The 15,748-nt window shown below is 43.4% G+C and overlaps 1 protein-coding gene across 7 annotated transcripts in view; it reads left to right on the forward strand.

Annotated features, from left to right (window-relative positions):
• Window positions 1–15,748, forward strand: part of LOC101954516 (signal transducer and activator of transcription 5B) — a 63,877-nt gene that overhangs the window by 34,394 nt on the left and 13,735 nt on the right. For 6 of the 7 annotated variants that reach the window (XM_078042010.1, XM_078042015.1, XM_078042013.1 and 3 more), the window contains 10 exons: window positions 3,247–3,384; window positions 6,806–6,962; window positions 8,705–8,794; window positions 9,682–9,856; window positions 13,099–13,229; window positions 13,439–13,590; window positions 14,061–14,216; window positions 14,555–14,734; window positions 15,209–15,296; window positions 15,375–15,497. In XM_078042010.1, the coding sequence (XP_077898136.1) occupies window positions 3,257–3,384; window positions 6,806–6,962; window positions 8,705–8,794; window positions 9,682–9,856; window positions 13,099–13,229; window positions 13,439–13,590; window positions 14,061–14,216; window positions 14,555–14,734; window positions 15,209–15,296; window positions 15,375–15,497 (1,380 nt within the window). In that variant the 5' untranslated portion in view covers window positions 3,247–3,256. Of the gene's footprint in view, window positions 1–3,245; window positions 3,385–6,805; window positions 6,963–8,704; window positions 8,795–9,681; window positions 9,857–13,098; window positions 13,230–13,438; window positions 13,591–14,060; window positions 14,217–14,554; window positions 14,735–15,208; window positions 15,297–15,374; window positions 15,498–15,748 lie in introns of those variants that run through there. The other variant, XM_078042014.1, reaches the window with a different exon arrangement.

Here is a 15,748-nt window from a genome sequence, read left to right on the forward strand (position 1 = left end):
TTACAAATGATGGCCAGTGTTAGTAAGGAACAAGTAGACCGTTGTCAACATAGACTCATTCAGATTATAAAATTATAATTGATCAGTTAAATTGAAATCTGTCTCATTTCCATGCCTTGGTATTTCATCCTGATATCCTGTTTCATAATAATTTGAAAAAAGCTGATAGGGTTATCCCAATCATGTGCATACATTTATTTGTGCAACAACAACATGACAAAAAGTTTATGCTTATATATCAGGCGCTGTTCTGGGCCCCAGAGAAAGAGCAGTGAACAAAACAGAATCATTGTGTTCACAGTGATTTCAACCTTGGGGGAATCGGTAAGCAAAATATGATGCGTGTCAAGAAATGAGGAAATGACAAGAAAAACAGAGTAAGAGCACAGAAGGTGGCCATGGTACTATTTTATTTGGGTGGCCTGGAAGGGGATCTGTGAGGAGATCAAGGTTTTTCCACCATTTTCCTTCTTTTGTCTCTGGGTCAGTTTGCTAATGAATATGGGTGCGGGAATTTTTTGTGTGGATGTCATTCTCATGTTCATGAAGGGAGCTAGGGCAAGGTCCTGCACTGCTTTATTCTGTACCACTAAGAAAGACTTCACTCTTCACTCCTTCACCCCACTTTTATAAGTACTCTCATCCCTCCATGCTTTATCCTTCCTCCAAAAATCATGATTTGTTATCTGATTCTTCAGATTCTTGGGCTATGATTCATTTGATTAAAAGGTATATTGTACAATTAAGTATCTTCCAAATGTTTGATTATAAAGAGGAATTACTTTTGGAGAGAGCACTTTTATCCTTGTCTTTCTTCTGGTGCGCTCACGCCATTGAACTTTGATGTCTTTGGTGATGTTACAGTGATCCCAGCCTTAAAGTCCTAAATAAAATTGTACACCGTTCAAGTGTTCTATAGCATTGCACAAGTCTAAAATAGGTAACTGGCTCCCGTCCCACACCTCATTGTTGGCTAACTGACTTGTCCCATAAATAGCTCAGTGTTACGCGATCAGACAGCTACAACTAACAGGAGGGTTTTTCGTTTCCTGACATACATGTGCAATTTCTGGGAGTCAACAAAATCCAGGTCCAATTCACTGGACCATAACTGTAACAGGTTCTCAGGAGAATGTGCAAATCAGTAGCCAGGTCACTTGGATGGGGTTCAGGATAGCCCTGTCTTACCCCAGATTCTACATTATGGAAAATAGTGTTAGAGCAAGATTCAGTTTTAGTGGCCTTCATTATATAAAGTAAAAACATTGCTGCTCCAATCTGATTAATCCCAGAGAGTCTCTTCTGAATGCATAAAAGATTCTCAGGTGAGAACAGGGCATAGTGGTGCCTGCCTATAATCTCACTCAGGAGGCTGAGGCAAGAGGATCACAAGTTCAAAGCTAGCCTCAGCAATTGAGCAAGGTCCTAAGCAACTTAACAGGACCCTGTCTTAAAACATAAAAAGGACAGGGGATGTGGTTCAGTGGTTAAGCACCCCAGGGTTCAATCCCCCAGTACCAGAAAAAATTAAAATAATAATAAAAAAAAATCTCAGGTGAGTCTTAGGAGGCATCCTGGTAATTTTAGAGAGCCTTTTTTTTTTTTTTCTGAAATCAAGATCATGTTTAAGGGTATGGGATTGTGGTTCAGTGATAGAGCACTTGCCTAGCATATGTGAGGCACTGGTTCAATTCTCAGCACTGCATATAAATAAATAAAATAAAGGTCCAACACAACAAATTTTTTTAAAGAATGCTACAGTGAGTATTCTTTATATTTTAAAAAAAAGCATGTTTAAAAAAACTACTCACTGTTGGAATATGGTGGTTCAGTCTCATTTCTCTTAGTTGAAATGTATTCTTTTTTGTGGAAGATTTTTACCAGATGTAATTTAACAGAATATTGCATCATAAGTTCTGTAGGAATAACTCAGAAGGTGAACCTTGGGGTATTTTATCAAATAATCCTTTGTCTTTGTGTTGCTGTAATTAGTCATAATACATAGGGTTCCATCTGTGCTTTAGATATTTTCACTTTTTTTTTCCCTTAATGAACACTAATGTGACTTGATTCAAGTTTCTTGACTAAATGGTGCAGTGACACCATTTGTATAAGTACTTATTTAAAACTGGGCTAAAATTTTCTTATTATAAGACCTTAATAAGGTCAGAATGTAAGTATTCTTGAGACAATGTGTTGTGGGGGGTGCTATTCAGTGCAGTAGTGAACTAGATGATATTGGAACCTCTGTCCTAAGGAGCTGCAGTAGTTTCCAAGGTCTCAATCCATGATGGCCATCTCCATTCCTTTGGGCTTATGGTGAGGCAGAATATCATAGCTGAAGAGTGTGGCAGAAGTAAGCAGCTCTGGACATCACATCAGGAAGCAGAGAACACTTTTTTTTTTTTTAATTGTACTGAGAATTGAACCCAGGCTGCTTAACCACTGAGCCATATCCCCAACCTTTGGTTTTGTTTTGTATTGTTTTTGTTTTTTTGAGACAGGGTGTTGCTAAATTGCTTAGGGTCTCACTGTGTTGCTGAGGTTGGTCTCAAACTTGAGATCCTCCTGCCTCAGCCTCCTGAGTTGCTGGGATTATGGGTGTGCTCTCTTTTACTGGGCTCTTCCAACATGGCAGCATGTTTATTTCAGTTCTTAAAGCCAAAGTAACAAATCTAAAATGGTTCTTAAAAAGTCTTTCTGCTCATTTTTTTATGACTGTTGAAATGCTGCTAACCATTGCTGACAATTTTGAACAAAAATAATGATATCAAAGTTATAGGCATTTCTTTCCCTAATGCTGCTTTGTGATTTTACTTATAGGACCTCAGTATATCTATAGGCAGGAATTCACAGATCTGATTGGTTACCTTCCCAAGACCACATTGAATGTCTACATTTTGAAAACATTTTAAAGCTAAAATTCACTTAAAGAATACTGATTTTTAAAACCAGGCTCAGTGACACATGCTTGTAATACCAGCTACTGGTGAGGCTGAGGCAGGAGGATCTCAAGTTCAAGACTAGCCTGAGAAACTTAGTGAGACCCTGTCTCAAAATGAAAAGGCCAGGAACTAGCTCAGTGGTTGAGTATCCCCGGGTTCAATTCCCAGTAAGCAAAATTAAAAAAAAAAAAACACTTTAATCCACCTAAAGGGCTAATAGTGTGTTAGCATTTTAACTATATGAATATTTACTCTGGTAGATTTAAAAAATCATCTAAACCACAGATTGTTTGTTTAACAGGTCGTGAACCATGGCTGTGTGGATACAAGCTCAGCAGCTCCAAGGAGATGCCCTTCATCAGATGCAAGCCTTATATGGCCAGCATTTCCCCATTGAGGTGCGGCATTATTTATCCCAGTGGATTGAAAGCCAAGCTTGGTAGGTGAACAATGCTTTTTACATCATATTTTGTGAAGCACAGAATATTGGAGTTTGGGCTGAGGGAGTAGCTCGGTGGAGGAATGTTCATGCAAGGATCTGGATTCAATCCCCAGCACCACCAAAAAATAAAAAAAAAAAAAGAAAAAGAAAAAAAGAAAGAAAGAAAGAAAGAAAGAAAGAAGAGAAAAAAGTTTGATTAGAAAAATCTCATGGTGGAGACTTTAAATGTTATGTGCTTAAGGCTGGGTATGGTGGGACACACCTATAATCCCAGTGGCTTGGGAGGCTGAGACAGGAGAATTTGTGAGTTCAAAGCCAGCCTCAGCAGTGGTGAGGCACTAAGCAACTCAGTGAGACTGTCTCTAAATAAAATACAAAATAGGGTTGGAGATGTGGCTCAGAGATTAAGTACCCCTGAGTTCAATCCCCAGTACCAAAAAAATTTTTTAAAAAGTTATGTGCTTAAAAATTTTTTTTTATTTGATCCATGAAAAGATATTTAATCCCATCTGATTTAGGGAGATGGAATAACTCTTGGGATTTAAAAACAGGATTCATTGTTCCCTTTAATAGTTAGTACTACTAAAAATATTAGCATATTGCTGCTAATAAATAGCAATCAACTAATATGTTTTGAGTGCCTGAGGGTGCCAGCATTGTTGTAGATAGCAGCATTTGTTGGAAGAAATGAAAGTCCTTGCCCCACAGAATTTAGTGTTTGATGGGGCAGATAAGTAATTTAACGGTAAATACATTGGTGTTTTTCATTCGTATGTATTTTACACATAAACGCATAAATCTAAAAGGATATATACCAAAATATTAACAGAAATTACATTTCAGTGGATTTTACAAGCATTTTTATCTTTATTTCCCAAATTATTGGTTATATACTTGCATCGTTCTAAAATTCCTTTAGAATTGGTGCAGTATAGTCGACTGACAAAGCAGCTCTTTTGTTTGTCTTCTGTAATGCTGGGGCCAACCCAGCACCTCCTGCGTGCTCAGCAAGTGCTCCACCACTGAGCTGCACCATCAGCTCTTTAGTTTCTTTAAGTGACAGTGTTATTACACACTGGCAGCAGGTTGAGCTCCGCTCTGCTCTGAAGCAGGGGTTCTGTCAGGGGATCTGATGTATTCTCTAAATGGTTTCGGCCTCTCCGTTGCAGCCAGGGGTCCTCTTTGACAGACCTCAGTAGAAGCCAGCCTTGATGCTACTGTTGGAAGATGGCTGTATTTCCAATCAGTGCTATTGCCATGGAATAATTTGCAATTGCAAATTATTGTTAGTAGCAGATTTCTGTTCAGAAGCCAGAGAGCACCAAAGGCAGACAATTTTCTAGGCAATTTAAAAAAAATCTCAGCTTCATGTAATTAAGTGAGGGGGAAAAAAAAACCTGCTAAATATGAGAATGTCAGGTGCACCTTGTTTAGTGCTTTTCCATTCCCTTTTCATTTTCTTTTCTGTTTTAATGATTTGGAGGGTTTAGAAAACATTAGTAGAAAGTTTCTGCTGATTTAAAATTTCATTTAGGGGGTGTAGCTTAGTGGTTGAACACTTATCCATCATGTGCAAGGCCCTGGGTACAACTCCCAGCCCTGTTAAAAAAAAAAAAAAAAATTTTTTTTTTTTTCATTTAGCCTGGCTCAGTGATAACAAGCCATGGTCCTAGCTGCTCCAAAGAGGATCACTTGAGCCCAGGAGTTCAAGACCACCTGGGCAACATAATGAGATCTTGTCTCAAAAAGCAAATAAGCTTTCCTTTAGTAGATTTCCTCATGTAATTTGCTTACTGATAAGTTCTAAAAGATTTGTGTTGATTAAGGAATATCTGAATTATATGTAGTTTGGTTTTCTTAAGAAGATAAAGATTTAGCCCGGTGCCATGGTACACGCCTGTAATTCCAGCAACTCGGAAGTTGAGGCAGGAAGATTAAGAGTTCAAAGCCAGCCTTAACATCTTAGTGAGGCCCTAAGCAACTTAACGAAACCCTGCCTCATTAAAATATTAAAAAGGACTAGAGATATTGCTCAGTGGTGAAGTGTCACTGGGCTCAATCCCTGATTTTAAAAAAAAGAAGATGTAAAGATTTTAATGAAAAATCTTCAGTTCTTCATGTTGAAGCCATCCATGCAAATCTCTTTATTAGCAGGAACATTAAGAACCAGTGTCAGAATTCCAAGAGTTTTGCTCAGATGGGATCCACTCAAGCATGGGTTCCCAAACAAGAAGCATCATTGCCTCAATCCTTGCAGATTTTTATTTAATATATATTATACTTAATTCATAGAGCATATATATTTAAAATTTGGCTTTCTTTACTGACTTCTCCAGTGCATATTTGGGTATGATCTTTGATGAGATAGTCTCAGTGTTTTTTTTTTTTATACTGAAAGTCTCAATGTTTTGATACACATGTTTGTGTCTCTGTTTGAAATTAGTTGTAACATCAGAGATTAGGAGATGACAGAGCCATTTAGCTACCACTAGATCTCTTGTTTGGCTCCAGACTGGTCAGCAGTAATTGGATGTTATTTCAGTCTGACAGCTGTTCAGTTTCTTCAGCAGGCTAAGAAATTTGGTACTACCCAGTAGCAATTGTTGCTTAAGTTTTAGAAATAAAGGAAAAAGGAAAGAAAGAAGGGAGGGAGAGAGACCGTCCAACACCTGTCACCAGTTAAATGGCTCTGAATTAATATAAAGTCTGTAAACTGGTTTCTCTTGTTTGTTGGAAAAGTTGGCATGGCCTAAAGTCCCAGATCTGCAACTAGTGATACAAATGTCTCTCCTGTGTAAATGCCAGGCATCTTCTGCTTCATTTCTAGGACTCCTTAGAGTCTCTAGAAATGTCTCTAAGAAATACTACCTGTGGAATTTGCAACATGGTCATGGAACTGGTTAAGGCTGGGAAGGACATGTAGGACAGTCTTGACCTTGTGCCCCTTCACACCCTTGAGAAGACTATAAATAGGAAATTATCAGAGCCCTTATTTCCTTTAGAGAATGCGAAGCATGTTCCTTTTCCTTTTGTTTATAGGAGTAGATAGCATTAGCACCAGAGCCAGTCAGTAGCAAAAAGGAGAGGGGCAGTACATAGTTTAAAAAAAAAAGGAGAAGAAGAAATGAAAATACTGTACAGTCCACTAGGGTATTTAGAAGATTGTGAATAGAGTAATGTAGGCATTTAGTCAATTTGTGTTAAGCTGTTTCTTAACATTTGCCACAAGTGTTAAGGAGAAATCACTTTAGGGCTGAGTGCCTCAATGGTAGAGCACTTGCCTAGTGTGTTCTGGTTCCAAGCCCAGAAATAAAGGAAAGAAATCATTTTAGTCGAAGAAAGACTTGATGTGTAGAGGCTGCATTTTACAGGCTCTTGTGCATGTATGTATACATATTATGTAATTTTTTTCCCCTAGGGACTCAATAGATCTTGATAATCCACAGGAGAATATTAAGGCCACCCAGCTCCTGGAGGGCCTGGTGCAGGAGCTGCAGAAGAAGGCGGAACACCAGGTGGGGGAAGATGGGTTTTTGCTGAAGATCAAGCTGGGGCACTATGCCACGCAGCTCCAGGTGGGTGTGAATGTTGGGTCACAATTAATTCTTGTCCCTGGGATGGCTTCTTCCTTCATGTAGTACTTCCTATAGAGTCTTGTTCTCTTTGTCAGCCAGCATTGTTGAGTCATGTGTTCCATGCTTAAGATTCTGATCATTTGACTTTGGGGTTGTGGCTCTTTTTTTTTTTTTTTTAAGAATTTTTTACTTGAAAATAATTTTGAATTTATAGCAATTTGCAAGAATGATACAAAGAAGTCCTACATTACACCCAGATTTATCTGTTAATCTGCCTCATCATACTCTCCTCTCTCTCCTCCTCCCTTTGTTTCCACACACACTTTATTTAGTCACTTGAGAGTAAGTTGCATACATCATGTCCCTTTACCCCTAAGTATTTCAATGTGCATTTTATAAGATTATGAACCTTCTTTTAAAAAAATATTTATTTTTTAGTTTTAGGTGGACACAATATCTTTATTTTACATTTATGTGGTGCTGAGGATCGAACCCAGTGCTGTATGCATGCTAGGCAAGCACTCTACCACTGAGCCACAACCCCAGCCCCAATGAACCTTCTTTTACTTGGTTATAATACAGTTATCAACCTTAGTAAATTTAACGTTGATACATTACTTTTAGTTAATCTTCTGTCTATATGTCCATTTTATCAGCTGACTCAACAGTGTCCTTTAGGGCATTTCCCCCCCTCCAGTTCAGGATCCAGTCCAAGATCACATATCATATCTAGTTGTCATATCCCTTTAATCTCCCATTTTGTAACCTTGCTTTGTCTGTGACATTGACATTTTAAAATAATTGACCTACCCCTTACCTTTTTTGTTGTTGTTTTGTTTTGAGATAAGGTCTCACTATGTTGTCTTGGAACTTCTTCTGGGCTCCAGGGATCCTCTGACCACAGCCTCTCAAGTACAAGCACATATCCCCGTACCTGATCTACTACCCCTTACTTTTTTTTTTTTTTAATATTTTTTATTTGTCAGTGGGCCTTTATTTATTTATTTATTTATTTATTTATTTAAAAATATTTTTTAGTTTTTGATGAACCTTTATTTTATTTATTTGTATATGGTGCTGAGAATCGAACTGAGTGCATCACACATGCTAGGCAAGCGTGCTACCACTGAACCACAACTTCAGCTCCAGACCTTTATTTATTTGTGGTGTTGAGAATTGAACTGAGTGCCTCACATATGCTAGGCAAGCGCTCTACCACTGAGCCACAACCCCAGGAATAACTCTTACATTTTAAAGACAAAATGTTCCTCATTTTGGGGTTTGTCTGATGTTACCTCATGATTAGATTCACATTTCACATCCCTGGTCAGAATTATAAATGAGTGGTATGGTCAGGGTATCACATCCAGAGACATATGGTGTCCATCTTCCCCTTACTTGTGATAATAATTATGATTACCCAGTCAAAAACTTTTATTATCCTATTTCTCATCTGGTATGGACTTTACTTATCTGGGTTTCAAAATATTGCTGTAGTACTTAGATAAACTAAAATTCAAGAAATAAAATAACCTTCCCTTTTTACTGTAATTGGGCTTTTTGTAATGTACTTCCTTATTCTCATTGACATGGGGGGGAGGTTCGCAGTATTACCCATGATTGGGCCATGACATCTCCAGGAGTGTTCTGCGTTGTAAGAGCTGCCTGTCCCAAGGCAGGCCATGGTTAGGTCCCAGAGCATGGAATGGAACAAAGTCACTTCTGATGTTGCCTTCTTTCAGAACACATATGACCGCTGCCCCATGGAGCTGGTCCGCTGTATCCGGCACATTCTGTACAATGAACAGAGGCTGGTCCGAGAAGCCAACAATGTGAGTGTCCTATGGGTATGAGGAGAGGAGTGGGGATTTCTTTATTATCTACCTCTCTCTGGACCCAGCTTTGTCAGGGTCACTCAGTGTGCACCTATTGGTGTCCTTTTAGAGATCTGATCTTAATAGATTTATAACCTTAATGAGGTTGCAACCACAAAGCAATGTGAACAAGTACAAAATAATATAACCCCAGCTGAATTGTTTTTTAGCAAAGATACACTCATATTCAGGTAGGATTACCTGGGAGAGACTTCTCAATCCCTTCTAAGCCAGGTGTTGGAGGAATGGGTCAAACCAGGTCACTTAAATAGCTGGATCCACAGAGGCCTTGTTTATGCCTCCCCCATATTTTTATGTGGTAGTCTTCAGGATGCCTGTGAAAGGTTCAGCTTCTTCCATAGTGGAAGCAAATTATTCCATCACAAGAAAGTCTTGAGTGAGCACACAGACAATGTGCGTTCACAAAGCCATACTCCCCACTGCGTGCCTAACATTAGTACAGCCGTATTAGGTCAGTGAATAAATGTAAAAATGTGGGTCATCATCATTAAAAGGAAAACCCAGGTGATGCCTAGAACACATTGAGTTCTAGTCTCTCCACAGGAATTATTGGGCCCTGTTTTGGTACTCTGGTGGAAGCCAGATCTGAAGTACTAGTTTCCACTATGGTAGTGCCATATTCTGTCAGGTCACTTGTTTCTCCATTTTCCCATTTTACCCCAGTGCTCACAGATGATGTTTGTGATTCCTTCTGATCCAAAATTTAGCTTTTGGGAGTCTTAGCCCAAAGTAGGATCTGGCATTGGTTGGCTTTTCCTAGGGATTAAGGCCAAAGGTTTCCTCCCACCCCACGGCCCTGCACTGTCTCTCTGATCTCTCCTCAGGGCAGCTCTCCAGCTGGAAGTCTTGCGGATGCCATGTCCCAGAAGCACCTTCAGATCAACCAGACCTTTGAGGAACTACGACTGGTCACCCAGGACACAGAGAATGAGCTGAAGAAGCTGCAGCAGACCCAAGAATACTTCATCATCCAGTACCAGGAGAGTCTGAGGCTCCAAGGTGAGGCTAGGGCTGCAGGGGCCGAGGGAGCTGTTTGTGTCTTGGAGGTGTGCAGGTGGGAGTAAGGACTAGAAGGCTGCTCAAGTTGGGTTGTAAGAAAACCCATTTTTCATTCTGAGCATCTATCTTCCCTTGGCATTAGAAGGATGAGACTTAGGAAGGGGAGAAGATATGTCACCTATCCTTGGAGAGTGTGGAGTCAGGCTTCAGGCAGCCTGGGGGAGTGCCAAGGTAGCTGGGGAAGACATTTCCTTTTTGGGAAGGAGCTCATAGTCGTAGGTAAACAGCACCAGCTGTAATATTTTATATTAATAAACATTTTATAAATGCACATTTATTAAAGTAGTAAACAGAAAATGTAAAACCATATGCTCAGGGGAAGAGCACTTACCTACCATGTGCAAGGCCTGGGGTTCAATCCCTAGCTTCACCAAAAGAAAAACGAAGGAAAAAAAATCACCTTAAAAAAAAAAAAAAAAAAAAAAAAGTCTCTCTAAGCAAGGATTCTATAAGGGCCAAGGGACTGTGTTTCTGGTGACCAGTGTTTAATATTCTGTGTAATTATTCAGAGAGGGCTTCCTGTGACTGCATATACTCTGTGCCTCAGTGCATCCTTGTGGACAAATCTCCCTAGCACCATATACTGCTTGCTGCTTGAGGCATCCAGAAACTTCATTGTCAGTCTTGAGGCTGTGGAGCCCCACTGGCGCCCCCTCTTGACCCTGTAGGAAGTCGGCAGTTTGAACTTTTATAGTCTCCCTGCTTGTATACTCTGCTCAGAATCTCAGAGGAGTGATGGCTTGGCAGCCAGTGCCCATCCCCACACACACACACTCACACAGTGTGCCTTCCTGTAAGAGTGTGTGTGCAGGCTCCGTCTCAGAACTTTATTGACACTATTTTTTGACTCTGTCTTCCCAGACTATAAATCCCTGAGAGGGGTTTGTGTCTTTTATCTCTATACCCTGACAGCACAATGACTGAAATGTCAGTGTTGACAGGATAATTCTAACATGTCTTCCTCCAACTGAATTCACCCAAAGAAAAGGAATAGCCCATTCCTGCAGTGGAAACAGAGATTTAGGCTGTGGTTTCTACCCAAGTCCATTGTCAGCAGCATTTATGATCCTGGATATGGGTTCCACTTGCCTGTGAATGGGTTAGGTTTGGATTCTGGATGGGTGTACGCCTATCACATGGTGTCACTTCTGTCTCATTTGTCAGCCTCACCATTACAATCACAGATTATGGATAGTGGGATTGCTCAATGGGACAGCACTTTCCTAGCATGCACAAAGCCCTGGGTACAATCTCAAGCACCACACAACTACACACAAATATACACAGAGCAAAAAAACACATACATTTATTTTTATTTATTTTTGGTACTTAGAATTGAATCCAGGGGCCCTTAACCACTGAACTACTTCCCCAACCCAAAATTTTTATTTTGAGATGGGGGTCTCGCCTTACTAAGTTGCTGAGGCTGGCCTTGAACTTGGGATCCTCCTTCCTCAACTTCTGAGCTGCTTGGATACCATGCCTGGCTAAAACCACAGACTGTTGATCTGTTTGTTCAAGTGAAGGCCCAACTCCTGAGAAACATAGCCATTGCCTCAAGTCTACCTGGCTCCTTCCCAGAAAAAAACTGCAAATGACTAGGAGAGATCTAAGTGGGACATTTGCATGGAGAAGCTGGGTGTAGTGTTGAAATCACCAGTCCCCTGCCCTGTGGGCCAAGAGGATCATGGGGTAGCCATCGGGTCCCTTTGCTATGTTCCAGGCCTGGGACTACTCTTCCCACTCAGTACCCTCCGATGAGAGGTACCATATTTCCAACTTCTAGTTCTGGGCTTTTCCTGGCTGTTCAACATTGCTTTTATCTGTCCTAGCTTGTATGTTTCTTGGGGCGGGGACTGGTTTGGTGTGACATGGCCTTCAAAGCTAGCCAGGAAGTTGACCAAGACATACCAACAAACACATCTTGATTCAGGCTGAGTAAAGATGCTAGACTGTTCAACAAAAAGAGCTATATGGGGGCTGGGGTTGTGGCTCATTAGTGGAGCGCTCACCTAGCATGTGCGAGGCCCTGGGTTCGATCCTCAGCACCACATAAAAATAAATAAATAAATAAAGATATTGTGTCCAAGTGAAAAATTAAAAAAAAAGATATGATGTCCACCTAAAACTAAAAATCAAATATTAAAAAAGAAAGAGAGATAGGAAGGGAGTAATAATCCCAGCACTGGGGAGACTATTTTCTTAAGGAGGCAGAGGGGTTTGCAAACCGGGGACATGGACAGGTGGCTTTAACTATGGGCATGTTTTGAGGTTATGGATCCTCAGGTATATCTTGCTTTATTCTTTCTACCTCCACCATGTCTTAAGGATTTGTTTAGAGATATCTTGAAAAAAGGTAGGAAGGCCTCCCTCCCTCCCAATTCTTGCCATCAGTGGGATTCCCAGCAGCTGGTGATGCCTCCCTCCACCCTCCCTTTCTAAGGGAATCTTGCTGAATTGTGTCCTGAAGGCCCTGGATATTGTCCCCATCTTCTGTTGATTTCCTCCCTCCTCTCACCCCCTTCTCTCCCCGTCCCTTTGCATTGACCTACCCTGGACAGACATGGCAGATGCTTTGCAACCCCTAGTGAGGCTCACCACTGGGGAGGGACTGCCAAGTTCAGGGATGAGACAAAATAAGGGAGCAGGGCCTCCCAGACGAGGTCCCCTGCACGTGAGGGTGGGACCCAGTAACTGTTTGTCTCTGTCACTCTTTTATTCTCGTCCTACCCCCCCAGTCACCAATAAGAACCAATCTACATAGAACTCAGGCCTGCCCGGCTGCCCCTTGAGCATTTTCTGCATCGTCACTCCTTTAAAGTCCACGGCAAGGCCCTGAGCATTTGCCAGGATTCTCCCATTTTACGTGTGGGGAGCGGAGACACAGGAAAGAAAGTGATTTGCAGAGTTCACCCAGAGGGGTTTGGGGGCGAGCAGGGTCCTGAGCACCCACTGCCCAAAAGGGAAGCTGGGTCAGGAGGCCAGTGACCAGAGCCCAGAGGCTGCCTTCTGAGGGAGCGTCTTCATCTTTGGGCACCGGCGACTGTAGGTAGGAAGCCCACTTGCCATCAGTGGGGTGTCTGACCCTGGAGGTCTTGCTCCAGAACAAGTGAGTGGGAATGCTGTGGGCTTCCTGGGGATGCCAGGAGTGATGGTGGTGGGTGTCGTGTCCCCTTCTCCAGCTCAGTTTGCCCAGCTGGCCCAACTGAACCCCCAGGAGCGCCTGAGCCGGGAGACGGCCCTCCAGCAGAAGCAGGTGTCCCTGGAGGCCTGGCTGCAGCGGGAGGCACAGACACTGCAGCAGTACCGCGTGGTGAGTAGGATCCTGCTTCTCTGGTGACTGGATGGAGGGACAGAGCCAGGGAGAGCAGGGGGCCAGACCCTCTTCTCTGGGGTCCTGTGAGGGCAGGGATCAGAGAGGGAAGGGCCTGCTGGGCCTGCCTGGCTCCCCGGGATTGTAGGGGAGGCCCTGCAGGGCTGTTCCCTGGGAGCCCAGAAGGGCTGCTGTCCCCCTTCCCTCAGGAGCTGGCCGAGAAGCACCAGAAGACCCTGCAGCTGCTGCGGAAGCAACAGACCATCATCCTGGATGATGAGCTGATCCAGTGGAAGCGGCGGCAGCAGCTGGCTGGGAATGGAGGGCCCCCCGAGGGCAGCCTGGACGTGCTACAGTCCTGGTGAGGGCTGTGGGGAGGCAGCAGGGTGGCAGGGCCCCAGGGTGTGCTGCCAGCTGCCTCTTCTGCCTCCTGCCTTGGCCTGAGCAGCAGGCTCCTTCTGTCTTGTGACAGCCCTCATCTCACCAGTGTCCTGGTTTAGATATGGACTTTGTTCCCTGTTCCATTTCCCCAGGGATGCAGTCAGTCACATGTTGGGGATAGGGACAGGACTTTGGTATGCAGTGACTCTTGGGCTGATTGGACCCAAATCAGGGTGGCCTCCCGTGCATCCTCTACTTCTGGAAGGCAGGAGTGCCCTGTGTACCCGTGGACCATGGGGTGGGGAATTGCTGTGCCATCCTGGGTGGGTCCTTGCTGTGCAGGTGCAGCTGGGTTGGGGAGGGGGTCTCCCTAGGCTGGGAGCCCCCAGGCTCTGGCCCAGGGTGGGGAAGAAGCCATCATTCCCATGTGGGCCCTGGGACTCCTCGCAGGTGTGAGAAGTTGGCCGAGATCATCTGGCAGAACCGGCAGCAGATCCGCAGAGCCGAGCACCTCTGCCAACAGCTGCCCATCCCTGGCCCAGTGGAGGAGATGCTGGCCGAAGTCAACGCCACCATCACAGATATCATCTCTGCCCTGGTCACCAGGTGACTGCTGCCTCTCCACCGTGCCCAGGGCAGAGCAGTTCTCTTGGGGTTGGCATGTGGGAGGCCGCAGGTGCCATCCAGACCACAGGCTGTGCCTCGCATCCTCTCCCACTGCGTCTCCAGTTGCTCTGGCTGCTTGGGGCGGCCCTGGCCCAGTTTCTGGTGTGGACACTGAGGGAGGTGCCTCTGCTTGGCCTCCCCTCCTTTCTGGGAACAGAAGCCTCATGTTGTCCTTTGCCTGCTAGACCTGTGGGAGGTCCCTTTCCTCAGAGAGAGACTCTTCCCCCACTCCCACGCCTGCATCTCATCGTGTGTCTGGTCACTCATGTCCCCTGCAGCACATTCATCATTGAGAAGCAGCCCCCTCAGGTCCTGAAGACGCAGACCAAGTTTGCGGCCACCGTGCGCCTGCTGGTGGGCGGGAAGCTGAATGTGCACATGAACCCCCCCCAGGTGAAGGCGACCATCATCAGCGAGCAGCAGGCCAAGTCCCTGCTCAAGAACGAGAACACCCGCAAGTGAGTGTGCCTCAGTTTCTAGTTTCCTGGCTCTTTCTTCAGGTCCCTGCAATGGGAAGATAGAAATTCTGCCATCTCTGCAGATCCTTTCTCACCCTCTGGCCTGTTCTGAGGATCAGAGAATGAATATAAAAGGGTTCTTTTTTGAAGATAGTATAGTTTCATTTAGTAGGGATATGAAAATTACTTGTGTGTTTTATTTATTTTTAAATTATTTATTTTTATAGTTATAGATGGACACCATATCTTTTTTTTTTTTAATGTGGTGCTGAGGATTGAACCCAGTGCCTCACACATGGTAGGCAATCACACAACCCCAACCCCTATATGTTTTATTAATATAGCTAACATTTCCCCTAAATGATATGTGCTTTTAGCAGCCTTCTGTATTATTTCCTCCTACCCCAAACATGTTCTTTGCCCCATGTGTACTGAGACCCAGATAGATTTGGAGCTGGTCTCTCTGATTTGCAGTGATTACAGTGGTGAGATCTTGAACAACTGCTGTGTCATGGAGTATCACCAGGCCACGGGCACCCTCAGCGCCCACTTCAGAAACATGGTGAGGAGGGGAGAAGAGGAAAGATGCATTCTCCCTCTGTGTTTGAGGGCTTTGTCATCTCATGTTCCTCCTTTGCAGTCCCTGAAACGAATTAAGAGGTCTGATCGCCGTGGAGCAGAGTCTGTGACAGAAGAAAAATTCACAATCCTGTTTGAATCACAGTTTAGTGTTGGTGGAAATGAGCTGGTTTTTCAAGTTAAGGTAAAGCCCCCTCCATAGCTGGGTATGCATGCTCACGTGTGCTGTGCATTTTATATCACAAAAGAATGGAGATCATGGGCTGGGGTTGTGGCTCAGTGTTAGAGCGCTTGCCTTGCACGTGTGAAACACTGGGTTTGATCCTCAACCCCACATTAAATAAAAAGAATAAATAAATAAAAGTATTATGTCCAAATACAATTAAAAAAAAGAATGGTGATCACCTTATATCTTCTTTTTAAACATTGATAAAC

Source organism: Ictidomys tridecemlineatus, chromosome 3, assembly GCF_052094955.1.
Source record: "Ictidomys tridecemlineatus isolate mIctTri1 chromosome 3, mIctTri1.hap1, whole genome shotgun sequence".
NCBI classification, from domain to species: Eukaryota; Metazoa; Chordata; class Mammalia; order Rodentia; family Sciuridae; genus Ictidomys; species Ictidomys tridecemlineatus.